Consider the following 27,290-nt stretch of genomic DNA (forward strand, 5'->3'; position numbering starts at 1 on the left):
GACACACGCAAAGGCCAGATGACTGAAATCCTGTTCTCCCAAGAGATAAGAAGATACTTACCGCAAAAGACATACGACGAACAGTTGAATAGTCTATGTTTTTTTATCTGTTCGCTTTGCTTATACTACGTCTACGTGCAGTTGTGTACCATTCAAACATTACTACCGCACTGTAGTTCGTTGATTGTGTTCGGTATTCTTGACTACGTACAAAGGGATTGCTGAAAAATTGTACCTGAGGCATCTGCTTGTTTCTATTATTCTAGTAGCTCGCCTGGCGTGCGTGGTGGTAAGATCGACATGGACTTCCACCACCGCCCCCACCAGCACCCGCACCCCTGGGCCCTGAGGCCCTCCCTGACGTATGTATCTACCAACCCGGATTGAACAGGCAGGGAGAACGATGGGCTTTTACACATGTGTGCCTCCAAACGAGCGATGATTTCGTAGCAGGAAAGCTTTCTTTATATTCGGGCACATTGTGTTATCGTGTAGCTTTCGCTAGCTTAATCCCTCGGACAACAACATAGCGTGCAGAGAAGAAGCAGATAGGGGAGCCCGTAAAGCAGCAACCTAAGAAGTGGCGGCGATGGGGTCAGGTGGTGGCGACGGCGACGGCGACCGGCAAGCGCAGCCGCTCCTCGGCAAGCTCTCGGAGTCATCGTACAGCTTGTCCGACGAGCACCTGGTCAACAGAACCGGTGAGTGATCATCACGCGCCAAGATCATACCATGCCTGCCCCTCCGTGCATGCTTGTGATGTGGTTCATAGCTCGCTAGCTCATCAGCAGCTTGCCGTTGTTTGTTCTGCATGCACATGCGTGGGCGGCGGCGCGCGCAGGCACGATATGGACGGCGATGGCGCACATCATCACGGCGGTGATCGGGTCCGGCGTGCTGTCGCTGGCGTGGAGCGTGGCGCAGCTGGGGTGGGTGGGCGGCCCGGCGGCCATGGTGTTCTTCGCCGGCGTCACCGCGGTGCAGTCCACCCTGATCGCCGACTGCTACATTTCCCACGACCCGGAGCGAGGCGTCGTCAGGAACCGCTCCTACGTCGACGCCGTGCGCCTCTACCTAGGTACGTACGGTCAGCCATCGATCGTCGATTTGCCCTTTTTTCTCGACGGAATCTTTGACGAGATGATCATCGATCGATCGAGTGTATGAATCGATCAACCATTCCAATTAATAGCCTGCACCTTGAGTGCGTGACAGAACCAGTCAGCCAGCCTGTTGCTACTATGCATCCATCCATCCATCCGTAAATACGAAAGCGTTTTGCAGGACCATAGGTCGCTATATATGCTAGTCGATCCTTGACTCCCTGTAGGAGTCTATAATAAAAACAAATAGTCACTGAAAATTGCGTACTGATTTGCATTAGCATGCATGTTACCGTGAAGCAATCAAGCGTGGGTCACAAGTTTGAAAATAAAACGGTTAGATATTACTATGGCCCCGTTCGGCTTGCTGAATCTTGGCTAAAATTGACTGAAAAATACTGTTCTGGCTGAAATATTGTGAAAGAAAAATATTGTTTTGGCTGAAAAAAAAAGCCAAACAAGCCAGATATAAGGTAAGCCGAACGGGCTATGTCAGGATCCGTTGCTTTCAATGTGTGTATATATTAGGAGTATATTACTAGTTGCAAAGAAAGAAGTTGCTAAAAGAAATTGTGTTGGTGCGAGTACGACTGATGCGACTGACATTCAATCGTTGGCTGCCACGTGTGCAGGCGAGAAGAGCCAGTTGTTCTGCGGTTTCTTCCTCAACTTCAGCTTGTTTGGCACCGGTGTGGTGTACACGCTCACTTCCGCCACTAGTATGAGGTACAGTCCGCTACTAGTAGACTTGCACATCAACTTCACCTCATTGTTGCGTGGCAATCAGCCAGCCACGAGTTTGTTACCTGTCCTGTGGTAGACTGGTGCTAGCAGTTGTCACTTGGTTGGTTGTTGCATTCGCGTAGGACCAAGGGTTAATGACATGATTTGATTGGAAAGAAAGGGCCGTGAAGGCGATAGACAGTGATGCATGGCAACTCTCTAGTATATAATCCCATGATCATCACGGCTTTGCTACACTGTTTCACATCACCGGTAACTAGTGGTGGGCAAATTAAAGTAGTGAAAAGCTAATGATGCAAAACTGGGGGAAAAGGGTTTGTTGGATAGACCGTACCAATAATGCAAAAAGCTAAATGAGGTCACCCTCCTGTAAATGTACCTTCCGTGTGCGGTGTGCATACAACTTCTTGTGGACTGGGAGAATATTTGTTTTTTTTTTCTTGTTTCTCTTTTACGTTCTCTGATAACGAAATATTTCTTTTCTGCTAGGTATATCAATGTTGTCCTTTTCGATACACGTCAGCAAATTTTATATGCCATTATGCTTTCCTACTTTTATCAAGGCCAGGCTAACTAGAGAGGATACAGTCAGATTAGGAGATATACTAATACTAGAATTCCAGGAGGATAGAGGAAGGCACAAAGCAACGTCCGTATCCAGCAGACCCGGTGCTGCCGAAATGATCAGCTTAGTTAACCAATGGAAAAAGTCCACTTTTTCTCTCTCATCTTTTACGAAAGTTCGATTTTCTTCCCTCAACTCGAAAATCAGACAAACGCCTCCCCCCCCTCATCTAACAAATCCGTGCACAAAACCCCCATAGCTGGTTTGGGCTCTGGTTTTTGCATAGCTGGCGCCACGTCGGATTTGGGCCCACACTGACTCAGCCCAACGCTATTATTGAAGAGAGCTGGCCGTCCCGTTCATCTCGTCTCCAATGGTCGTACCCCGCGCCGCCGCTCACGCTCGCACCAGCGCTCTTCCTCGGCTCCGACGCATTCTCACCACCGTCTTGCCGCGCTGCCCTAGTCTCTTCGTTGCTTCCCCTCCGAATCCCTATGCCCCCTAGCACATCGCGTATGCTCTTGCCGCAGCCAGAATCCGCGACGGAGCCGCCGCTAGGAGAAAGTGGCCTGCCAGTAATCTGGTGTCCATACTGTGGCATGGGGAGGATTTTGGAGCTGATGTCAAAATCAGATGAGCACCCAATGGAAAGGTTCTTCAAATGTCCGAGAAAGTACAAAAAGGTTAGCTTTCCTTATTAAAAAATTCGGGTGGTAATTCAAAGTTAGAGTTCGTACAGTGCAGACTGAATTTTTCTTTTTTTAGTCATTTCGGTTTCTCTCTTTGAGTTCTACATGTTCAAAGAAGAATACGCCAACTTTCTTATTAATTATGGGATGCTTCAAGAATCTAAGGTGTTATTAATTATGGGATGCTTCAAGAATCTGAGATGTGTCATTACCGTCCATTGGAGATGACAGAGAGTGTGCAGGGGATTGTGCAATCTGAGATATATGAACAGGTTAAATCACTGAAGAAACATCCATCTAACCCAACAACCTTCCCGCGGCCAGCTTTGAACCCTTCTTTACAAGCATGCAGACATATGTACATTCTTCTAAAAATAGGAGGCTCTACATTATCTTCCTTGTGAACAATAACAGTGCTTCCTGGGTTGCTTCTGAGAAGCTCCATCTGGTAGTCATACAGCCTAGAGTACTGCCCTTTAGTTGCATCTAAAGCTTTCTTCATCACTAGTGCTTTTGCTCTCTTTAGCTTGGGCATAGAAACATGGGCAAACATTTCTTCTTGAACTGTCTGCAACATATGCTCAAGTTTCTAGCATGGGTTGGCAAAAATAAACTTCTTATATTTTCTAGCAATTACAGTTGCGGTGACTAGTTTGTTGTCTCTTTTAGGTGGACACATGTGATTATTAGTAAATGTAGATATTTGCCAACTATCAGACCTATAAGTATTTGACAACAGACATACCCATGGGCAACCTTTCCAGTCACATATGGCCCTCACCCTCTTTGGATCATCCTTAGCAAACTGAATAACCTTTCTCTCATCCAAGCCATGTTTAATTACAACCTTTTTGAATTGCTTCTTAGAACTAAACTTCATTCCCAACTTAAACTTGACAACATGATTCTTCTTGTTAACTCTTGGATACATGCCACCTTGCCCTACACCTCCTAACTCATCAACAGATTCTGCATCACTACTATCTACATATGGAGTGCAGTTGCCATCATCCTCATCCTCTTGTCTAGTTTATGGCCTAGATGCAAAACCCTCATATATCACATCATCTAAGCTTCTTGCCTCACCCCTCTTCATCTTCTTCTTGAAATCCTTAAATTTCCTATATATATGGGCTGCTTCTTCATCATCACCTGAACTACATGAGTCTTTAGGCATGTACTCATTGTCAGTGTCAGATTTCTCATCTCCATTTGTCTCTCCTGGCATGCTATTTGCTTGTTCTTTCCCTTTATTTGGACTACTGTAAAATTGTCTGACAAGGGCAACTTGCTTCTCTACTTTTCCTTTGCTTTCACTTTTCCAAACAGTCAAAGGTTGCAGATCTTCGTCTTCTATCTCATCATCCTCCGGATTATCTTCCATCTCTTCCTCATAGTCACTTGCTTCAGCTGTTGCATCCTGCTCGTGATTTTCAGCATACACATCTGCAACACCACCTTCAACAATGCAGTTGGACACGTACTGGCACACCCTGTCATCAACCAAAGCTCTTAAGTCTGTACTCATGTCTCTCCCTGGAAATAGCCAGTGCAACATTGTGCCTTCTTTGACATTGCAATGGTCACGGAGATGACCAACAACTTCAGGTAATGACAACTTGTCTCGGTCTATATAAGACATAGCTTGAGTACCTTCAACATAAAACAATCCATTGCTATTCCTCAAGAACTCCCCATTAAAATGAAACCAAACAGGGAGGAAGTCGCAAACATCCATTTAATCACCTGACGCCTACATGCAAACCATACACGCTATGAGGTTTAGTACTAATAAAATAGGTCCACTAAAGAATAATAATGCTTAAAATATGACTACAAGTGCAACATAAAGGTGCCTACTGTCCTTAAAAATATGACGAACACTCTAAAGCATAAGCTATAATCAAGGTCAGATGTACCAATTACTAGTTAAATTACACAAACTCCAAGAGAATCAAGTATTCCGAAACAAAAACAACTAAAAACTACAGGGATCCATGTGTGGCTTAGCACTTACCACGAGGAGTCAATCTGACCCAGTGTCAGATGAAATCCAAATCGACAGCGGTGCCCGTGCGTGAAGTCCGGCGCCGCAACCATACGCGACGCCTCCGCAACTGGTGCGGCGATGTCTGCCGCCGTGCCGTGCGAGCTAGGGTTCCGAATTGGGGGGATTTTTTTGGGTCACGGACAGCTGAATCTTGGGCACGGGGCACCTCTTTTGTATTTACCTTGGGCTAAGTCAGCATGGACCCAAATCCGACATGGCGCTAGCTATGCAAAAACCAGAGCCCAAACCAGCTATGGGGGTTTGTGCATGGATTCGATAGATGAGGGAGGGCGTTTGTCTGGTTTTCGAGTTGAGGGAGGAGACTCCGACTTTTGCAAAAGATGAGGGAGAAAAAGTGGGCTTTTTCCCTAACGAATCCAGACTCCCACAGCCGCGTGAGCCGATGCAAGCTCCATGGGCCGCCCCGGTATTGGGCCGAGCTTTGCTCAGGCCTACTACGCCCATCCCCGGCTTTGCATTAGTGACGAATACCGTTTTCGGGAGATTTTAGACACCGAATTCTGATCTCTGCCTGCATGCACGGTTCTCGCAAAATAACATCTCGATAAACAAAGTAGAAAAAAGTTTGTCCAATGTCAGGTCCTCCGCAAAACCATGTCTTGGTCTGTTCCGTCCTTTGGCCGGCGTTCATTTTTATTTTTCCAAACGCGCGCGCGCGCGCTGCAGGGCGATTCAGAAGGCCAACTGCTACCACGAGGAAGGCCACGACGCGCCGTGCTCCGTGGGAGGGGACGTCTACTACATGCTCCTCTTCGGCCTCGCGCAGGTGGTGCTCTCGCAGATACCCAACTTCCACGAGATGGCGGGGCTCTCCGTCTTCGCCGCCGTCATGTCCTTCACCTATGCCCTCGTCGGCGTCGGCCTCGGCGTCGCCAAAGTCATTGGTAATATATATATGCCGCCACGCCACGATCACCACTCATATGCATGCCATGCCAGGCGCCAGCCATTTTTTGAGATTGATCGAGCCCCTGCGTGATTTGATTACCGTCACTTCAGCAAACGGGGTGATCATGGGCGGCATCGGAGGCATCCCGCAGGTGTCCACGACGCAGAAGGTGTGGCGAGTGTCCCAGGCCCTCGGGGACGTCATGTTCGCCTACCCTTTCTCCTTGGTGCTGCTGGAAATAGAGGTACTACATGCCGGTAGTGCGTCCGATATGCATCGAATGCAGTGCAGAGCTAGCACCACTGTTGCGATCTTGTACTAATTAATCGACTTTCATGAGATTTAATTATTTATTGCCTGTTGTGTTTTCAAGGACACGCTGAGGTCGCCGCCGCCGGAGACCGAGACGATGAAGAAGGCAACGAGAGCGAGCATCGCTATCACCTCCATCTTCTACCTCTGCTGCGGATGCTTTGGCTACGCGGCGTTCGGCGACGGCACCCCGGGCAACCTCCTCACCGGCTTTGGCTTCTACGAGCCCTACTGGCTCATCGACCTCGCCAACCTCTGCATCGTTCTCCACCTCCTCGGCGGCTACCAGGCAAGGCTTCAACTGTCAGAAACACCACACCACCGTGCACACTAGTCCTGCCTTCGACCTGACGCCGCCACGCACATGTCACCCTGCCTGCAGGTGTACACGCAGCCGGTGTTCGCGTTCTTGGACCGCAAGTTCGGCGGCCGGGCCACGGTCGTCGTGGAGGCGCCGCTGCTGGGCACGCGCCGCGTGGACGTGTTCAGGCTGTGCATCCGCACGGCGTATGTGGCGGCGACCACGGCGCTGGCCGTGTGGTTCCCCTACTTCAACCAGGTCATCGGGCTGCTCGGCGCCTTCACCTTCTGGCCGCTTGGCGTCTACTTCCCCGTGGAGATGTACCTCACGAGGAACAAGGTGGCGCCGTGGACCAACCAGTGGCTCGTCATCCATGCGTTCAGCCTCGGCTGCCTGCTCATCAGCGCCTTCGCCTCCGTCGGCTCTGCAGTGGGGGTGTTCGGGTCGGAGACGAGCTGACGACGATTCAACTCTGCAAATGCAATTGTCGGTCGGGCATTTTTCGGATTGGGATCGGACTGCATCCAGCCACATGTTGTGTACATACAGTGCGCTTGTATAATTAGCGTTTAGCTACAATCAGGGGTAGTAGACTTCAAATTCCATTCTCCAGCCTACGTACGAAGATCTTGGTGTATAAGGATTTTTTTTTTTGGCGAATCATCTTGGTGTATAAGTTGGTGAATTGTAAGGCTTAAAAGAGAGCAAGATTGGCAAATTTATGGTCTTGTTACGTACTCATCCGTTCTGCGGTTCTACCCCTTTGGAACTCAAACATTTCATAGGAATTGTATAGGAAATTCACTGGAATCGGTTCATTTTCACAAGAAAAATATAGGAAACATGAAATTTTCCTCCATTCCAAATGAGGCCTAAAATATTAAGTGTTCATGTTTTTCCACAATTCCGATAACTTGCAAGTTTATAGAATGTATCATCATGCACAATATCAAATATATTCACTATCAAAGATAGTATTTTTTGGTGTATTTAATTAAAATGTGACAGTTGTGGATTTTGGTATATATTTTTGAGTTAAATACACCTTTGGTCCATGAACTTGTTAAAGTGTGTCATCTAGGTCCATGAATTCTTAAAACATGTTTTAGATTGCAAGATCATGCTCTTTTTTTTCCTGATAAGACTGAAGCAACATGTTCCATACTGCATAATATTATTTTCGAGACCATAGAAGTATTATCGATGAATGGCAAGAACAAAATGCATGATATTATTTAGAGACCATAGAAGTATTATCGATGAATGGTAAGAACAAAATGCATAATATTATTGTAGAGACCATAGAAGTATTATCGACGAATGGTAAGAACAAAGTGTCAGCAAAATGACACTAAACCGGTGCAGGTCAGACTCAGCTAGGCAAAGCTCTAGGAAAACCAACAACCCGACAACCCGATACCTACTGCAGCGCCAACGTGGCATCAGCAGTTCACTAGCTATAATTGTCATCTCTTATAAGGCACAGGTCCTTTCAATGGGACAATACAACAACAATAAAGAGACGAGTACTTACAAGGCATGACAACCAGTTACCAAAGGGGGGAAATGAAAGGCTGTGAGTATAACCGACAGTTACACCAGGATATTCTACAATGACATTTTTAACAGATTCAAGCCATCCAGCAAAAATGCCCAAGACCATCAAGTGGACAGCTTGAAAACATCGATGTATCTTCAGGATAGATTTTTAGACAGATCAGGGGAGTTATCATTAGTCTAGAGGATCGGAATCCATTCTAGCTCTAACTCCAACTCACCTGATTCTACGTTCTGCAGCTTTAAATGCACCTCCTGTTTTACCTTGCCTGCCACAACATTCACTGTGCTATCTTTCATCAGGGCGTTGTCTTTGGTCATGAACCACCTCCCAATTTGCATGTCACCAAGACGTGAAGTATCTCCAAAGGCCATGGCAGCTGTGATCATTGGTTGGAGATCTATCTCTGCTTCACCCATGATATCATCGGCTGAGAACATATCATGGTCATACACTTCCTGACATAGAGATTATGTGTATTACTTTCATGTCGCTAACGGCCAGCAGTTTTTGTCTTCGCTACTTTCTCAATGCTCTGCCCTTTTCTTGAAGCATTATGTGTAATTATGTTTAAGTGCTTTTTTCGAGTTATTATATACTACCTATTACTCCCTCCGTCCCAAAATAACTGCACACTTGTTCTTCGACAAACTTTTTTAAGTTTGACTAAATCTATACAAAAATACACTAATATTTATGATGTATAATAAGTATGATTATATTAATTTCATAATAAACATATTAGGAGATACATATGTTGATAACATTTTCTATAAATTTAGTCAAACTTAAAAAAAGTTTGGCTTCCAGAAAAGTAAGATGTGCAGTTATTTTGGGACGTAGGGACTATCATATGACTGAATTCAAGGAAACACCCTAAGAACTTTGCCATAATTCATGACACTTAGCATATTATACTCTTGCTTGAACTAGAGTCCTTTGAATATAAGGAAAATAAATTTAAAGGTTCTAATGATAAAACTTACAAGTTTTAGAGGTCCATAATTTCGAGGAACAGATATCTTAAGCACTTCATTCCATACCGGATTCAAATCACTTTTTTTAACCGTCGATTGAGCTTTCTGCAGTTAGGACCAATTGTTGATTTTTTTAGAGGAAAACTAGAATGATAAATAAAATGATTTATGTATATAAACATTATAAAAATATACCTGCCCTCCGAGTGTTAAAATAACATATGGATCACTTGTTAGCATGTCTCTAACGGCCAAGTTAGTACCTTTCACCACTGTAATATTCAGGTCTCCAACAAATTCTCTTGTATCTTCCTGTGATAAATTTGTAATGGTAAGGTAGATTGACTAGATCACTACAACCATACAAGTTTCAATGAAAATGCTCCATCACAGACATGCAATTGCTATGCAGAAATCATGGAAGCCAGGAAATAGAAGAGTGAGATGAATATTAAAAAAAAATGTAAGATCACAAAGCGGGAGCTCTCTGCACTGGGTACGCCCTTTATATATTTCTCAGCACAACTTACAGAGACATCCTTCCTTGAAGTGCTAGAGAAATTGCTATCTACACTCTTCACAGAAGTGGTAGATTTGAAAGATGATCTTGACGAAATGCGCAAACTTGGCTTCAAAAAATCTTGTGTCTCATACTTAGCTCTGTATATGAAAAAGATAAGGGTTATTATATAGGAACACATTGGTGACATTACAGAGTACGAAATGGAACAGTTAGCAGACCTTATAAATTTTGTCCTATATTCCATTGTTGAATCTGGTTTGGGTTTTGGGTGATCTTTTGGAAGAAAAGCCTCATAAATTGAATTTGCATATGAGTTTCCACCAACCTCAAGCATAGAGTCGATATCACTATCAGACCAATCATCCAAAGTTACAGACAAAACCTGATAGAGAACAGGCGGAAGCATGAAATGAGTAAGGAGTCTAAGGATGAGCTATGACAGACTATAGATCATATGAATACTAAAAAACTGATGAGTTTGAAGGTGCATTCACATATATGTACATTACAATGAAAAGAAATGTAAACAGAAGTTTGTCACGGTCCAGATAACCTTTGAAATGTCAGGTCCAAGTGCCCTATGAACATCTCCACATTTTAAGCAAAGAAACACTCCAATATTAGCAGATCTGAAATGCACAAAAAAACATATAGCTTTTACAACTTATGTATAATGAGATGAAAAAAAATCAAAATACAGTACTGAGCATATTCAGCATTTGGTTTTTGTAATCAATGGCATGGGTATATCAGCAAAGCTGTGTGTGTGCACGTGCGCGCTCCATTGCATTCTGTCTTCACATAAAAGAAACCAATGATCCAGTTTATCAACATAAAAAGGAAGAATGTTTCTGTAGAGAAGCCATGCAAGTAGCTATCTTCTGAAATGATAAACATAATAATAAAAGTTTAATCAGAAACAATGACTTCACTTACGCCCATTTGGGATCAGGTGCACCACAATCAGCACATATCCTATTGTCACTTTTTATCATAAGATCCTTCAATTTTCTTGCTTTGCCTATCAAACGATTAACAAGAATTTAGCAAAAAAAACATGCATGTGAGTATGTGACAGAAAATAAAAGGAACCAAAGATTCACTTGCTACTATTTGTGGACTTGAATAACATAATATTGAAAAATCAAGCTATAGCACAAAACACACTCTTATATCATATTTAAAAATATAGTAAAGTTCATGCCAGAAGTTTGTTTATTTATTGGATTATGACTATTATTGTATTGTCATGTACTCATGTCATCGTTAGCATCAATGTATGCGCAGAACAAAAGCATGCCACATGGCATATAGCATATACTGTGTTAGCAAAGAATATCTTATATACCTACAACAGGCTTGGTTGACTTGATGTGTTGGTAGCGATTAGCAGTACTCATCTTTGCGGTGCAACTTTGGATAACTCACAAAACCACGCGAACTACTTCGACCTGCAGACAACATATGGATTAGCCAGAGTTAAGGATCATTTTCTTATCATGATGAAACAAACAGACATGCCAAATAAGATAACAAAATCTGAAGCTTTTTATTTCATAAGAACATAGCTCCATGATACACAGGAATCACTATACTGCTGCTGGTCCCTCACTACAAATGAGGTTTCACTAGCCCAGCGAATATCAGGTCAAATATAACTTAATAAAGTCTGGTTGTTGAAAAATGAAGCGTACAAAAGAATTAATGTTGGGGCTGGAACATATTTGTGAATCCTGGATATCAAGCTCACAGGGTTGGTCTGTGAAATTTCTTTACATATTTATCACCTAGACAAAACTGAAACTAAGTCAAAGAACCCATCATCCTACTAATTATGTGTGGTTGGATCCTCTCACATTGATAAGCTCTGCAATCACAAGATGTACACGACTACAAGGGCAGACAAGAGCCAATAGCCCCCCTTGCCTTTGCCACCGCAATACCCCAAAGACGGTGATCACCCAACCCCAAAGGAATATGCAAATGCCATGTGCTCTGAAGCCTGGCAGAAAGAAATCGGCCTAGATCAGGCAGATATATAGCATGAACAACTGGGGTGATTGGCTTGAGGGGGAGGGGAGGATCGTGCCTATGGAAATCCAGTGGTATCTGTTTAATAGCTGACCAGTATCTCAATTTCATCCAAAGCATGAACCATCCTATATTCCATAGAATAAGAGCTGGGATGTTAATCGATTGTCCCAGCCTTCCGATACAGATCATCCTAGATTCCATTCCAACAGCGTGTACTGATGGTTGTGTTCCGACTCGAAATCAAATAACATGCCTACATAATTCAAACTCTGCAGTAGGGACCAATCGAGGTGTCAAACAAACACCCGTGACCCAGCGAAATCAGACGCACTCACATAAATCGGATCGCATCCAGACGATCGCGACGCAGCACATTCTCTCCCCCTCCCTAGCGGATCAAGGAGCTGACCGCATCAACGCTTGAAAGCGACCGAATCAGAGGATCCGCACGGTAGAAATGTCGGAAGAACAAACAAACCAACCAACCAACGAACCTGAGGCCTGAGGGTTCGACGAGGCGGGATAGGGAGCGGGGTACCGCCGGCGGCTCCCGGGGGGTAAGGTCGCCGGCGGCGCTTGGAGCGATCGCCCCCCGGCTTCGTCGCGCTGGGTGGGGTTGGGGGGCGGGCTGGTGGACGCGCAAAACGAGCACGGCGACGTGGGGAGGATTAATATGGGACGGATATACCAATTCTTCTCCTATATCTGTAGCCAACCTTGGTCTTGGTCACATGGTGCCATGGTGGTGGTGGATTCGCTCGCGGTCATAGGCTCATGGCGTCGGGTGGATCGTGGGTCCGAATTTTTTTTTATAATTTAGCCTTTTTTAAAAAAAATTCTCACAAATAAATCTTCAACGGAAAGAATTCAGAAAATGGACCCTTAGTTCGGTGCCATTGATGCTGACGCCGAGATAGGTGCCAGCGTCTCTGGCGCCGAGTTCCTGAGGGGCCTGGCAGGGAGCTCGGCACCATAGATCTTGGCGTCGAGCCTTTAATACCTATTGGGTCCGCGTCTTTCCTCTCTTCTTCTCCCTCTCTCACCCTAGGATAGCTGAGCTCCGCCGCCACCGCCGCCGCCCTCGACCGCGCCGCGCCGCGCCACGCCACCGCCGCCCTCGCCCGCGCCACCGCGCCCAGCGGACAGCCCGCGCCCCTTGGCCGCGCCGGCCACCGCCCCCCCGCCTCGCGCCGCGCCACGCCTCGAAGTGCAGGAGCGCCGCGCCCCGTGGCTGCGCCACCCCCACGCAGTGCCGTTGCCCGCGGCTGGCCGCCGCGCCTCGCCCCGCCTTGCCGCCGTCCAGCGCCCCCTTGCCTCCCGCGCCCGTCGAGCCGGATCGCCGCGCGGAGCCCCGGGCATCCCGCGCAAGCCGCGCGCCATCGCTGTCGTCGGCCGCGCCACGGCCGACCCCGCCACCTGCAGCGGCCGGCCGTGCCACCGCCGGTCCGTATCGTCGGCCTGACCCAAGCCCATCGTCCGCTGCGACTCCTTCGACGTCCGCGGAGCAGTCATTGAAAAGGTAAAAATTATGAATATATAATGTACCTACTTAGTTAGCATTTGCTATTTACTAGTTAATGTGATGACTCGGGTAGTGATCTAGTGATATATATATATATATATATATATATATATATATATATATATATATATATATATATATATAGTAACATAGATACATAGGTTCATAGATATAGTTAGATAGCTACTTAGATATGTAGTTACATATTTAGTTAACTACATATGATCTAGCTATTTAGTGAGTACACTTTATATATATACGTAGTTATTATCTTGATTACTTAGTTTGTAGCAAGAAAGTACCTGTTAGGTACTATCTATCGTCTAATTTTGACTAAAGGGCATGCGTTTCGTTACGTGTTTGAACTAGATGAACAACCTAAGTGACCATATATCATGGAGGCACCGTTGAAAACGATTGTTATGGATATGTTGAGTTTCTTGATATGCAAAGCGTGCCTGTGCTATTCAATGATAGGCCTTTATTTAGTGAGATGGTTGTAAAGGCTCGGGAGGAGCTGCACTGCCTTGGAGATGATGACATTGCAGTTGATGGTGTACTGCACCTAGGTTCTTCTCCGAACATCTTTAGACGAATGATCTCAATTGGTTGTGCGGATCAGTGGAAGAACTATGTGAGATCGGCTATGAAGAGCCAGCTGCAATGTTTGGACGTGGTTGTGCATCGGATGTTAGTTGATCCCATCCGTCATGGGTTTACCCCAGCAATGGATCATCAGGCATACATCGACCCTCCCGTTCCGGAACCTTACCTACATATGTAGATTGCACCTACGGTTCTCGATGCTCAATCTGCCCCTAATGCGGTATTTGTAGATGGTTGTTAGACTCATGTTTCTGTGGCAGATCCTCCTTATGAGATCCCTTTGACACAGAATTATCCGAGTATGTGTCTTAACCGCATGGTTTTTGGGAGCTTACCCCGTTCCTTACATCTATTTCTTTCATTCTTTCCTCATTTCTGTACTGATGTTGCAGGAGACATTCCTGAGAATGTGGATGTGCCCCCTGTTGCTGCGCAAATGCACTTTGGAGATGGATTTTGTGGCTCCAATAGTGTTGAAATTATGCATTATTCGGAGCCATATGAGATGGCTAGGGCTCTTGATTCTAATGATGATCGCCCTGTTGGAGAGCTGACGGAGAGTGATGTTGAGATAATGAGGCGTATCTTTCCCGACCGCCATAATCCTAGAGTTCACAAGTTTAGCGATCTTGCTCATTTTGATCAGGTGTTTGCAGAAGGACGTGATGATGAGCTCCTAGAAGCTCCTGAGGCCGGTCCTAACATGGTAATTGAGAATGGAAGAGTGTTCAATGACCTCCCTGCTTTAAATAGGTGGTTGTAGGCTTTTGTAGTGATACGAAAGAGACCTTACAGGGTATTGAATTCATATGCGGAGCGCCGTTACACAGTTGTGTGTGACAAGAAACGCTGCCCATGGAGGGTTTGTGCAAGGAAGCAATAGGTAACCAGAAAATGGAAGATCATAAAAGTTGTCAGGCCACACAATTGTGCTGACCATGAGCTGACACTGAGGCATCAGCAGTTGACATCTACCCTCATTGCCAAGCGGTTGATGGGAATTTTGCAGGGAGAACCCAACATGAAGGTGAGGACAATTATCAGGATCATTGAGGCGTTGTATGGAGGATATGTGATAACTTATGATAAAGCATGGAGAGCTAAGCAGCGAGCGTGGAAGATGATATATGGGGACTAGGAGGATGGATATGAGCAGCTGCCAGTTCTTTTCAATACAATCAAAGCGGTGAATCCAGGAATGCATTATGTGTACATCCCAAAACCTAATGCATAGAAGGATGGGAGGCAGATATTCTTCTGTGCCTTCTGGTGCTTCCCTCAATGTGTCGAGGCCTTTAGGCACTGTTGTCCCGTCTTCTCCATTGATGGTACGTTCTTGATTGGCAAATATCAGGGCACACTTCTTATAGCTATATCCTGTGACGCGAACAACAAGTTGGTTCCTTTGGCATTTGCTTTGGTTGAGAAGGAGAACAATGATAGTTAGGGATGGTTCTTAAGGCTAATCCGGATACACATGGTTGGGCCTGATAAGGTGGTTGGTGTCATATCTAATAGGCATCAGGGCATACTTAATGCCGTGCGAGAGCAGATAGAGGGGTATGCACCTTTGCACCATCGTTGGTGTACTCGGCACCTTACCGAGAATCTACTCTAGAAGGATGGTGTCAAGGGTAACTTTGATCTGTTCTAGGAGGCAGCTCGACAGCTTGAGGACAGGTACTTTAAGGAAAAGTTAGAGCAGGTTAGAACCATATCAAATGCAGAAGGCAGACAATGGCTCATAGGTTTGATGAGGGATTTGGAGAAATGGACGAGAGCTCACGACGTCGGTGGATGGAGGTACGAGTTTCAGTGCAGCAACATGGTAGAGTCATTCAATAAGTTGCTATTAGGGATACGTGGTATGCCCATGAATTTAATCTTTCAATTCACCTTCTATAAGCTTGTTGCCTGGTTCAACGATAGACACACCCATGCATTGCAGTTGCAGAGTGATGAAGAGATATGGGCTCTAAAACCAAAGGCACACCTAGAGAAGGCAAGAGAAAGGGCTGGCACATATGAGGTTGCATGCTTTGACCACACCACAGGAACTTATCAGGTCGAGCATAGGGGCGGTACAATGTCCGACGGCGAGGTCCGAGAGTCAAGGATATATGTGGTTGTCCTCCAAGATTTCAAGTGCACTTGTGGTAAACCAAGGCAGTATCACTTTCTATGTTCTCATTTGGTGGCAGCAGCTAGGCATCGCAACTATAATATCAAGAGGAGGATACCTCACGAGTTTAGTGTCGACACGCTTGTGCACACATGGAGCCCCCGCTTCGTGCCTTTCTAGGACCCTAGAGAGTGGCCTCCATTTGATGGGCCGAAGAGCATTGCGGATCCAGCTTACCGTTGGAACAAGCGTGGATCAAGGCAGAGGACGAGGCACAGGATGGTTATGGATCAGATACCCGAAAGAACAAGGCATAGGAGAGAAACTCCATTTGTTACTAACCCCGAGCTGTACGAATGCGGCAAGTGCGGTAGACTTGGCCATAATTCATGAAGTTGCCATTGGTAGATTAGGGAGGTGCGACTATTGGTTCATTTTATTATTTTATATTTGTCGTCTTTATTTAATTAATTATGCATGTCTCTTTTTGTGCTTGTATTGGTGTCAATTACTTATACATTTGTAAGTTCATATTTCATTGTATATTGAAATTCTAATTCATTCACTTTTTTGTAGGATGGAGCAATTCCACCTGCTCGACCCGACGTACGAGGTGACCCACCGAGGACGTCTCATAGCGCCGGGGCAGGTAATAATCTATAAGTTTTGTTCAAAATTTGGTGCACGTACATGTGTTTGTGAAGTAACAGGAGACTATATTTTATTCGATGTAGGATCTTCCGCTCTTTCATCCTAGAACCCACAGTGGGTTCTTGGACATGCGGTACGACGACAGGTACACTCCTTTCCTACAAAGAGCTGGCCTGGATGTCATCTCTTTTCAGGTTCATCATGGGTTGTCCAAGTCCAACTCAGCGGCCATAACTACGCTGGTTGATAGATATTAAATTGAATCATTACCTCCATTCATGGCCATTTGTTCATGTGATTGACTTTTTGACAATTAATATTGCATTGTCTTAAATATAGGTGGTGGCCGGAGACTCACAGCTTTCACCTACCTTTCAGGGAGATGACAGTCACGCTCTAAGATTGTTAGAAGATGCTAGGCCTAAGGATTCATGGTAATCCAGTCACCGGGTAGTGCAGGTTAGAGGGCTAGAGAGCACGAGTGGAGGCCTTCCTTGGGCGTGAGCTTGGCGAGCAAGTGGCTCGCACTTCTGGAGTTCTCATCTCCTGGCTATGGGAAGAGTTCGCACAGTGCCCTGAGGAGGCAGATGAGGAGACATTTGGTATTGATGAAATATGGTCGACAGTCTACCTAGGGGTATGCCCAAGGTAGTAGATTATCGGTAGACAGGTGCACAAGCTACGAATGAGATGGTGACGTAAGACAGACATGAGGTTTTATCCAGGTTCGGCCACCGTGAAGGCGTAATACCTACGTCCTACGTCTGATTATATTGCTGTATGTCAATAAGATGATTTTTGAGAGGGGTCCCCTACCCACCTTATATAGTCTGGGGGTAGGGTTACAGATCTAGAAACTAATCTCAACCAGTTACAATTACCATAGGTGGCCGGATAAGTATTCCTATTATAACCGACCAGGATCTTGCTTGATCTCCAAGTCTGTCTTGATTCCTTGCGCGGGACTCCGAGCAGATCAGCTGGACCGTGCGTCGTCTTCTAGTGGGCCGGACCCCCTGGTCCGGGCTGGCCCAAGCCTAGCCGTAAGGGTATAGGGGTTAATACCTCCACAGTTAGTCCCCGAGCACCATATATTATGTTTCAACATGCCGTTTGATCTTCTTCGGCTAATGCGGTCTATCTTCATGTCATCTCCAACTGGTTGAAACATTAACCAAGCAAATGTGCCAGTATTCTGGTCGGCATAGAGAGCAGTAGACCATGATTATAGCCAAAGATTCCGGTTGTCCGAAGAATGCATGGTGCTCTAAAGAAAAAAGAAAAAGATTTCTTTCCTGATCAAGTGTGCCCACTTGTATTTCTGAAAAGAAATGTAAGTGACCCTTGTACAGTAGTAGTTATGGCCAACAGTCAGAGCGTAGGGGTCGATAAAATAAGCACATTCACCGCAAGGTGAAGTGTGCCCACTTAGTCCCCGAGCTTGGTATGTAGGTGACGTAGGAACATGGTGCCAGGGTCTAAAAAGAATTCCTAGTTAAGTTGAAAATCCAATCGTCGTACAAGCGATACGAGCTGCATCGGTAGGTGCATTGTACCGATGTAGTCCCCGAGTTTGCTGGAAGGCAAGGTATCAGCCTTGTAGCATGGTCTAAGTAAGAAAATAAATGCCTCTCAACTGTATGTGAGTACAAATCACATGTAGCCGAGGAGAGCAGTCTCTGAGCAATGGTCGGAGAGTGGTCGGGGCAGTTCCCGAGCGTAGTATGGGGAAAACGACGAACCTCGAGAATAACCGTAGTCGGTTTAGTCCCCGAGCACGAGGGCGGTCGAGACAGTCCTGAGCACGAGAGTGGTCGGAACAGTCCCCGAGCATGATGGTGGTCGCGACAGTCCCCGAGCACGAGGGTGGTCGGGACAATCCCCAAGCACAAAAAGTGTGGCAAAAAACCATATGCCACTTGTACTATTATTTTATGTATTCATTTGTTCTGACAAGTCCAGTCTGACACGTCTGGTCAAAAAAGTAGACGGGTACAGCACGTCATACTGCCTTTTTGTCTTGTCAAGCAAACAGTTGCATGACACCTGTCGGTAGGTGCATCAGTGTGGGCCCTCCCACACTGGCAACGAAGAGGCGCATATATTGGCGTAGATCTCGAGGCTGAGTAATACTGCAAACGTGAAAACAACCGTCTGCGGCGCGTGCGCACGTCCCCCAAGAATCCTAGGCAGACAAAACAGCATAACTCTTGGGTTAAATACGGTATATGATAGGTCAATTACTATTTACTGAACCCCATTGCCATTCGCAACCGCAACTTTCGTCTTCCTCTCGCCAACCAACCCTAACACATCTGAAATCACCACCAATCAATTCGCCGCCGCTTCGACTACTGCCTCTGCTAATCCCCCGCTGCTGTTGAAGATCAGAACACTCCCTGTTCACCAACAAGGCCAGAGTCTAAGGCGGCAAACAAAAGGAAATGGTGAAAAGTGATGCGTAGAAGACAACAGGGTTCATGGCGAAGGAATGGTGGAAGTTGAAAAGCAACGAGCAGACCATTGAAGACCTCGTCAGCATGGGGGTACTCCACAACAAGGAGCTCACAGGATGGCGTGCGCCGGAGGGCGAGAGGTACCCTAATCCACAACTAGGTGAGATCATGGTGTTCGAGGATTTCTTTAAACGGGGATTTGGAGTTCCGGTGCATCCGTTTCTTTAGGGGCTCTGTCTTTACTACGAGATTGGCATTTGCAATCTGCATCCCAACTCGATCCTCCTTGTCGCCACTTTTATTCATCTGTGCGAAGCGTATGGCGGCTTCTAGCCCCATTTCAATTTTTTCCACCCTCTTTTCTTTCTGCGAAAGAAAGGAAGCGTTCAAAGATAGCCGGAGGTGTATACCTCAACCTCCATGATGGCATGAAAGCTCAGTACCTGCACTGCCCATGGAACACGTCGCTCAACGACTGGTACAAAAAATGGTTCTACATCCACGAAGAGCTAAACATGATCACGCTGTGCGACGCGGGCTACATTCTAGAGAAGAAGACGAGCTGGTCGGAGAAGCCCGAGCATCTGGGATAGATCCCAGAAATATTTGGAATGATCCCATGAAAAAAACTAGATAGTCCGAGCATGGTTGGGAGTTTCATCAGCCGACAGGTCCAGCCCTACCAGAGGAGGGTACATCCTGTCTATGAGTATCAAGGGAGCACAGACCCGACGAGGATGAGGCAGAGAGTGCTTGACAAAATCAAAGTCAAAGCTAGAATTAGCGAGCTATTTAACTTAGCCGATCCAAATTATGCCAGATTGAGCGACATTGAGCTTGCTTTTAAGCTTGCCCGACCTCCCCCAAAGGTAACTGGTATTGCCGCGTACCCGTAGTCTTATATTGTGGTAGGGTAAGTGGAAACTTACTGTGTTCACTCCCTTTTGTTACCCAGGTTAATGGTCAGGATAGAGCGACAGTGTTTTTGTCGCCACCCCCTAGAGTAGAGTGGCCACAAGGAGCTGATCCCACCACCCAGACCAGCGTCGAGATCGAGGATGAGGACGTCGACTAGGCGGAGCACATAGTTGGAGGGGAGGCAGCGGCCAAAGCTGCTGGTAAGCGGCCGACTGCCCCCAAACAGTCGAAGAAGAGATCAGTAACCACCCTGCTCACCGGGGGGGCACTAAATATCAATGAGCCTGAGGAGGACCCGGTGGAGAACCCGACCAGCAAGCGTCGGTAGGTGATTTTTGCTTGGCCGGACGATGGCACAGAGGAGGGAGAAGATGCAAACACCTTTCAACTTGTCCCTCGAAAAAGGAGGAAGCAACTGGAGTCGATGGAGCAAGGTGGGTCCTCCGCACCTGTGGGACCCACATCATCGACGGCGGTGAAGGATGCAACCAGGTCGACCTCGGGAGTACCTGGGCAAGGAATGCGGCCGGCGACAGGAGCGACAACTCAACCAAGCACGCCACCGACCACTGCAACACGAAGGACAAGTGGCGAAGGGGTCGAGCACCAAGGCCCAGCGATAGTGCTGGATGTAGAGGGAGACCAGGAGTCATTCGCATAGCACGTGGAGCAAGTATGGCAGAAGAGACGCGCCTTCTCCACATCATTCCGTGCTTACAACATGTAAGTATTCGTAACCTTGATATAAGTTAGCAATTTTGCATTTAATATGATTGCTTTCTGAAGTTATCTCGGATGTACTAGCTCGACGTCCACAGAAAGTCTGGACCAGCTAGCCAGAAGTGGCGTGGCGCCGCCAATAAGTACAGAGCAGACTGCCTAGTAGTCGACCACCGAGGAAGCCATAGTAGAAGATCCGTCGGAGCCTCAGCAAGCGAGCAGTCAGACAACAGTCCCTGAGCAGGTGGTCGAGGGACCAACCGAGCTGGGCATGAGTGCTCCGAGCGCTAAACCTACTAAGGGCAACATCTCACCATCGAGAGTAACAGAGCAGACCGAGGAGCAGTGGCTGGAGGTGAGAGCACAGACCACATTTACCGATGCCATAGCTCATGGGAAAGCTGTGGTGATCACAGATGCTGCTAACGCTGGGCCAGCACTAAGACCCGAAGAAGAGCCCGAAGAGGACGAGGTAGAGGAGGTCCTAGGCCATCCGCAAGACAAGCAACAACATGTTTATGTGTCGCATTGGCAGAATGACCAATGGGTTATCCATGAGGAAATCCCGGAGGTCAAAGAAACCAAGAAAGTTGAACGAGCGACGAAGCGGCTTGTTACGGAAGTGTAGGTAAGCTTCGCTTCATCCCCTGGTCTTGCAGTCTAGTCGTAGTTGTCTTACTTAGCTATCTACACATAGGACTTGATGAAGACCGTAAGGTACCGCAAGAAATGCTTCGACCAGATCAAGGGGATCGTCACAAACAACAAGGAGCTGACAACGGAGGTGGACCGCTTGCGCCAGCGACTGGAAGCCGCCGATCATGAAAAGACGGTGCAAGATTCCCAGAACCAGAACCTGGTCATCTAGCTTAGTAAGAAAGAGCGGGAAAGAACAAGTAAGTAGTCATTTTCTCATACCGACTTCTGACAAGTGCTGTTGCATTGTTGGTAGTAACAGCTGTAGTGCAGGCTTAGAAGCTAAAGTGATCCATCTCTGAGAGGAGAACAGTCGTGTGGTCGGGGAGTGTGATCGCCTAAATGAGGACAACAGAAAACTAGCTCAAGACTAGTCATAGCTCTGGGACCACACGACCAAGATGACAGAGGAGCTGAAAGGTAAGTTGTCCAACCGCCTTTGCTCATTTTTGTTGCCTACCGTGGTTTGGCGTGGTCTAACGTCTTAACGGCGTGTGCGGTTTGCAGTTATAAAAATCAATGCAAAGAAGCATCTGGAGGCCATGATGAAAGACCAAGACGGCTGGAAGGCGCAATGCCAAGAGATCACCAAGGACCGTGACACCTAGAAAAGCCAGTGCCAAGAGGTGGCAAAGGGCATTTTGCTAGTCCTTAACCTCATCAATCTGGCGCTAGCAAAAGATGTGCCAAGGATGCCGCAACTAGGATTGATCGAGAGATGCCAAAGGGCATGGGGATAGTTTTAGGGGTTCGTGATGGAGGCAGGAGAGTACGTAGGCGCACATGTGCTAAGCATGGTACGTGCTCACTACCCTCTGATCGATCTCAAGCGCTTAGAGGCCGAATACCCAAAGGAGGTAGATCTAGACAAGGCCGAGGAGCTACGGATGACCCAGCTGGACTTGTCGGCGAAAATAATTGGTGATATTAACCTGTGTGGAGGTGCAACACCACCCGTACAAGGAACGCCGTCAACAAGTCAGCTAGGAGCGCCGTCATCTTCAAGCCAACCGGCGAAGCCTACGGTCTCGACCAGCCAAGCATCGGCGGGGCCATCTTCTTCAGCTCGATCAATGCCAGAGGCCTCGAGACTCGAGCACAATGTCAGGCCCAGCGAGCAGCAGGCGTCGCGTGCCCCGACTAGCTAATAGAGTAGGCTATAGCTATAGAAGAAGATGTAGTTGGGTTATTGTAAACTTAGACCTTTTTAGGCAAGCTTGTAATAATGTAACTGTATATCAACATAAGCTTGTTTGTTTTGTAGAAAACGTGTTTAAGCTCGGATATCGTGTTGATGTAACTAAGTTAGAACATGTTGGCGTTTTGTTTAGTTGTACTAGTTTAGTCGACACGTCATCCTAAAAGGTTTGTATGGCCCTGGTTTGTCTTGCGGTCGAAATGTCAGGTGCGTAGCTTGTGCACACATAAAAACACACAAGTCAAACCAGAGTGCACCTGCCGATCACCCATAGCGTAGAGAGCGGATCCCATGTACACGTTGGGAGAAACCAGAGACAGGGCCTGCTCTGAGAACCCGAGAAGGAATGGTGGTCGGTTTTAACTGGTAGAGTTAGAATAACAATAGACTTCGAAGTGACACATTAGAGTGGTCGGAGAAATCATAATAGCTTTATTGAAATAAATCAAAAGTACAAGAGGGGTACATATCTTAGTAGCTAAGCATAGAAACGCCTAAGCTTATCGATGTGCTAGGAATTGGGTACGTCTGTGCCATCTATGTGAGCTAACCTATAAGATGTAGGGCGTGTAACCTCCTTATTCATGAAGGGTCCTTCCCATGGGGTTGCGAGTTTATGGACACCAGCCTGATTCATCTTCCACTTCAGGACCAGGTCCCCGACCACAAAGAATCGCTCCTTGATGTTCTTGTTGTAGTACCTGCGCAAAACAACAAGGTATTTGGCTGTACGTACGCAAGAATCAAGCCTCTTCTCTTCTGCACTATTCACTTCTAGCTCCCGCACTTCATTGGCCTTGTCTTCATTGAAGTTCTCTACCCGTGCTGATCTAAAGGCTATATCTGCTAGGAGCACTGCCTCAGCGCCATAAACCATAAAGTATGGTGATACGCCGGTATTGCAACTAGGCTAGGTTCTGAGACCCCAGACCACGGCTGGTAACTCTTTGAGCCATCTTCCAGGAGCTTTGTCATTCTCTCTGTACATCCTCTTCTTAAGCGCGTCCAGGATCATACCATTTGCCCGCTCGACCTGTCCATTAGCTCTAGGGTGTGCCACCAAGACGTATTTTACTACTATGCTCCTTTCATCGCAGAAGTCCCAAAAAGCATTCCCGGTGAACTGAGTACCCAGATTAGTGATGATGCTGTTGGGTATGCCGAAGTGGTGGATGACCTGGTTGAGGAACGCGACAGCCTTTTCTGAAGATGCCTTAACTAGGGGCATGTACTCTATCCACTTGGAGAATTTGTCGATCAACACAAAGACGCATGTAAATTTCCTAGGGCCAGTTTGAAAGGCCCGATCACATCCAGTCCCCAGCATACGAAGGGCCAAGAGGCTGGTATAGTCTGAATCTCGTGTGCTGGTACGTGGATTCTCTTGGCAAAAAACTAACAACCTTCACAATGGCGGACTAGCTTCTCTGCATCGGCTACGGCTGACGGCCAATAGAACCCTGCTCAAAAAGCCTTGCCGACCAGCATTCTCGAGGCCGCGTGGTTGCTGCAGGAGCCAAAGTGGATTTTGTCTAGGAGATGTCCACCATCCTCCTAGGTTATACACTTCATCAAGATTTCCTTCTTCACGTTCTTGCGCCACAATTTGCCATCGACAAGCAGATACTGCTTACTGCGATGCATCAGGCGTTCGTTTTCTATCCGATCAGTGTAACCGCTACCATCTATCAGGTACTTGATGAAAGGTACTCTCTAGTCGGGCTCCTTAGTGGTCAGAGGTGGTTTGGTGGTGTTTGACGCCGGAACCGTAGCCACCAATGGCTAGTCTAGAGGCTTGTCAACCGCGGGATCTTCTTCTTTGATGGAGGGCGTGAGCAGGTCTTGAACAAATACACCATGTGGGACTTTGGCTTGGGATGATCCTAACTTTGACAGCGCATGTGCTGCTTGATTTTTGTCCCAGACCACATGTGTGTACTCAATGCCATAGAACTTGCCTTCCAGCTTCTGATCGCTTTGCAGTATGCGTCCATCTTTTTGCTGGTCGTATCCCAGTCCTTGTTGAGTTGGTTGATGACTAGAGCCGAGTCTTTGTAGACATAGAGACACTTGACACCGAGCTCGACCGCAATGCACAGACCGTGTAGGCATGCTTCGTACTCGGCGGCGTTATTAGACGTCGGGAAATAAATCCTAAGGACATATCAGAGCTGCTCCTTGGATGGTGATACGAAAAGGACTCCTGCTCCTACGCCGTTGATGTTGAGAGAGCCGTCGAAGTACATCTTCCAATACTTGGCGGCCCCCTGAGAGGCAGGTGTGCTTAAGTCTGTCCACTCGACGATAAAATCGATAAGTGCCTGAGACTTGATTGTGGTATGGCTTGCAAATTCCAAGGAGAAGGGGCATAGCTCCATTGCCCATTTGACGATGCGCCCGTTTGCATCCTTGTTTCAAATGATGTCTCCTAGAGGGTACTCAGTCTTGACCACCACACGATATCCATCGAAGTAGTGTTTCAACTTTCGGGATATAATTAGTATGGCGTAGATCAGTTTCTAAATCTATGGGTACCTAGTCTTGGATTCACTGAGCACCTCACTGATGAAGTAAATTGGTCGTTGTACCTTGTAGACGTGGTCGGGCTCATCGTGCTCGATCACCATGGCAGTGGAGACCACTCGATTAGTTGCCGTAATGTAAAGCAGGAGGGTTTTGTCTTCTCTGGGAGCAGTGAGGACCGGAGGTGATGTAAGGAATTGTTTTAGCTGTATAAAAGCAGCGTCTGCTTCCTCTGACCACTCAAACTTCTTAGATGCTTTGAGCAACTGGAAAAACGGTAGTCCTTTTTTGCCTAATCTAGATATGAAATGATTGAGGGCAGCCATGCATCCGGTAAGCTTCTGAACATCCTTCACCTTTTTGGGCGGCTTCATGTCCAAGGCAGCTTTTACTTTCTCTGGGTTAGGGCATATGCCGTCGTGACTGATGACGTTGCCGAGCAATATACCAGATGGAACACCAAAGATGCACATCTTTGGGTTTAATTTCCATTGGAATGTATTAAGTGCTGCAAAGGTACGTTCTAGGTTATCGACAAGGGTGTATGCTTCCTTGGTTTTAACAACTACATCGTCAACATAAGCCTCGATGAGGTCGTCTTTTATCTCGTCTTTGAGGCAGGCCTGTATGGCGTGTTGGTAGATAGCCCCAGCATTCTTGAGCCCGAACGACATGGTCGTGTAGCAGTAGGCGCCGAAGGGCGTGATGAAGGATGTCTTGATCTGGTCATCCTTTTTAGAGCGATCTGGTGATAACTAGAGTAGCAATCGAGAAAGGAAAGCAGCTCGCAACCGGTAGTTGAATCTACGACCTCGTCTATGTGAGGTAAGCCGAAGGGGTCTTTAGGGCAGTGTTTGTTGAGATCAGTGTAATCAATGCACATTCTCCATTCCTTATTCTTTTTGCGTACAAGAACCGGGTTGGCTAACCACTCCGGATGATACACTTCTTTGATAAATCCAGCTGCTAAAAGCCGTGTAACTTCTACCCTAATAGCCTCCTTTTTGTCACAAGCGAAACGTCGTAGCTTCTGCTTGATGGGTTTGGCCTTGCCATCGACATTTAAGGAGTGCTCGATCAAGTTCTGAGGTACACCGGGCATGTCAGCGGGTTTCCATGCGAACACACTCACGTTGCTCCTCAAGAACCTGACGAGCGTGTCTTCCTATTTAGGATCCAGGTTGGCCTCAATAAGGGTCATTTTGCTGGGATCACCGTTGACCAGCTGGATCTCTTTGTGCTCTTTGGACTTGATGTTCTTGCATGGGGCCTCAAGCTCTGGGATGTCTAGGTCATCGGCTGGGGCCTGCTTAGCGTCGAGCATGGTCTCGGCCATGCAAATAGAGAGGTCATGAGCCTCTACTATTTTGAAGCTATCATCCTCATAGGTGTAAGCTATGTATACGTTGCCCCTGAGAGTTAGAACCCCCTTCTTAGTAGGCATCTTGAGCACCAAATACCTGTAGTGAGGTATGACCATGCACTTGCTGAGCACCGGTCAGCCAAGGATAGCATGGTAGGTGCCTTCAAAGTCGACGACCACGACTTAACGTAGTCGGTGCGGAAGTGGTCTGGGGTACCAAATTGCATAGGTAGCGTGATCTGCCCGAGAGGTGTGGAGCTCTATCTGGGGAGAACACCCTAGAATTGTGCCTCATATGGCTTGAGATCAGCCTAGGTTATCTTAAGGGCTGGCAAACTATTCTTGAACAATATATCGATGGAACTGCCACTGTCAATCAGCACTCTATTGAACTGAACCTTGTTCATACAAGGATCGAGAACCAGAGGAAAATGCCCTGGCTTAGGTATTGCAGCCCATTGGTCCTTTCTGCTGAAGGAGATCTCACGGTGAGACCAAGGAGGGAGCTGTGGATTAGCGATGAGGTTGTCGGCATTGGCCATGTTCAAGCAAGCATGGGTGAGCAGCTTGCGCTCTCGTTTGGTCTCGATGGACACTCTGCCCCCAATGATGGTGTGGATGTGGTCGGTTGGCTTGATGTACTTGTGACGGGGATCTATGTCTTCATCATCGTTGTCCTTATTACGCTGCTCCCCTGTGTCGTTAGGCTTGTCGGATTTATCCGGAGCTTGTTGGCGCGTGTAGATGGA

At 46.9% G+C, this 27,290-nt stretch overlaps 3 protein-coding genes across 4 annotated transcripts; 1 reads left to right on the forward strand and 2 right to left on the reverse strand.

Annotated features, from left to right (window-relative positions):
* Positions 1-358: 358 nt before the first annotated feature.
* Positions 359-7,413, forward strand: LOC136534043 (probable amino acid permease 7). 2 transcript variants are annotated; one of them, XM_066526532.1, is made up of 7 exons: positions 365-701; positions 842-1,078; positions 1,736-1,829; positions 5,839-6,056; positions 6,172-6,305; positions 6,435-6,662; positions 6,756-7,413. In XM_066526532.1, exons 1-7 carry the CDS (start codon positions 590-592, stop codon positions 7,131-7,133), a joined length of 1,401 nt encoding a protein of 466 aa, XP_066382629.1. In that variant the 5' UTR covers positions 365-589; the 3' UTR covers positions 7,134-7,413. The 2 variants fall into 2 exon arrangements, with proteins under 2 accessions (XP_066382630.1, XP_066382629.1); XM_066526533.1 differs by lacking the exon at positions 1,736-1,829 and having other exon boundaries at positions 359-701.
* Positions 7,414-7,934: 521 nt separating this feature from the next.
* LOC136534042 (ADP-ribosylation factor GTPase-activating protein AGD12-like) lies at positions 7,935-12,545 on the reverse strand. The gene is made up of 9 exons (XM_066526531.1): positions 12,261-12,545; positions 11,081-11,183; positions 10,669-10,753; positions 10,286-10,361; positions 9,951-10,114; positions 9,740-9,869; positions 9,405-9,521; positions 9,219-9,314; positions 7,935-8,690 (listed from the first exon to the last, which is right to left on the reverse strand). The coding sequence occupies exons 2-9, from the start codon at positions 11,130-11,132 to the stop codon at positions 8,412-8,414; spliced, it is 999 nt and encodes a 332-aa protein (XP_066382628.1). The 5' UTR covers positions 11,133-11,183; positions 12,261-12,545; the 3' UTR covers positions 7,935-8,411.
* Positions 12,546-12,810: 265 nt separating this feature from the next.
* Positions 12,811-13,239, reverse strand: LOC136534040 (uncharacterized). Its single transcript, XM_066526530.1, has one exon. It carries the CDS (start codon positions 13,237-13,239, stop codon positions 12,811-12,813), a length of 429 nt encoding a protein of 142 aa, XP_066382627.1.
* Between the last annotated feature and the right edge of the window lie 14,051 nt (positions 13,240-27,290).

The sequence above is a fragment of the Miscanthus floridulus genome, unplaced genomic scaffold, assembly GCF_019320115.1.
Source record: "Miscanthus floridulus cultivar M001 unplaced genomic scaffold, ASM1932011v1 os_1452_1, whole genome shotgun sequence".
Classification (NCBI taxonomy): Eukaryota; Viridiplantae; Streptophyta; class Magnoliopsida; order Poales; family Poaceae; genus Miscanthus; species Miscanthus floridulus.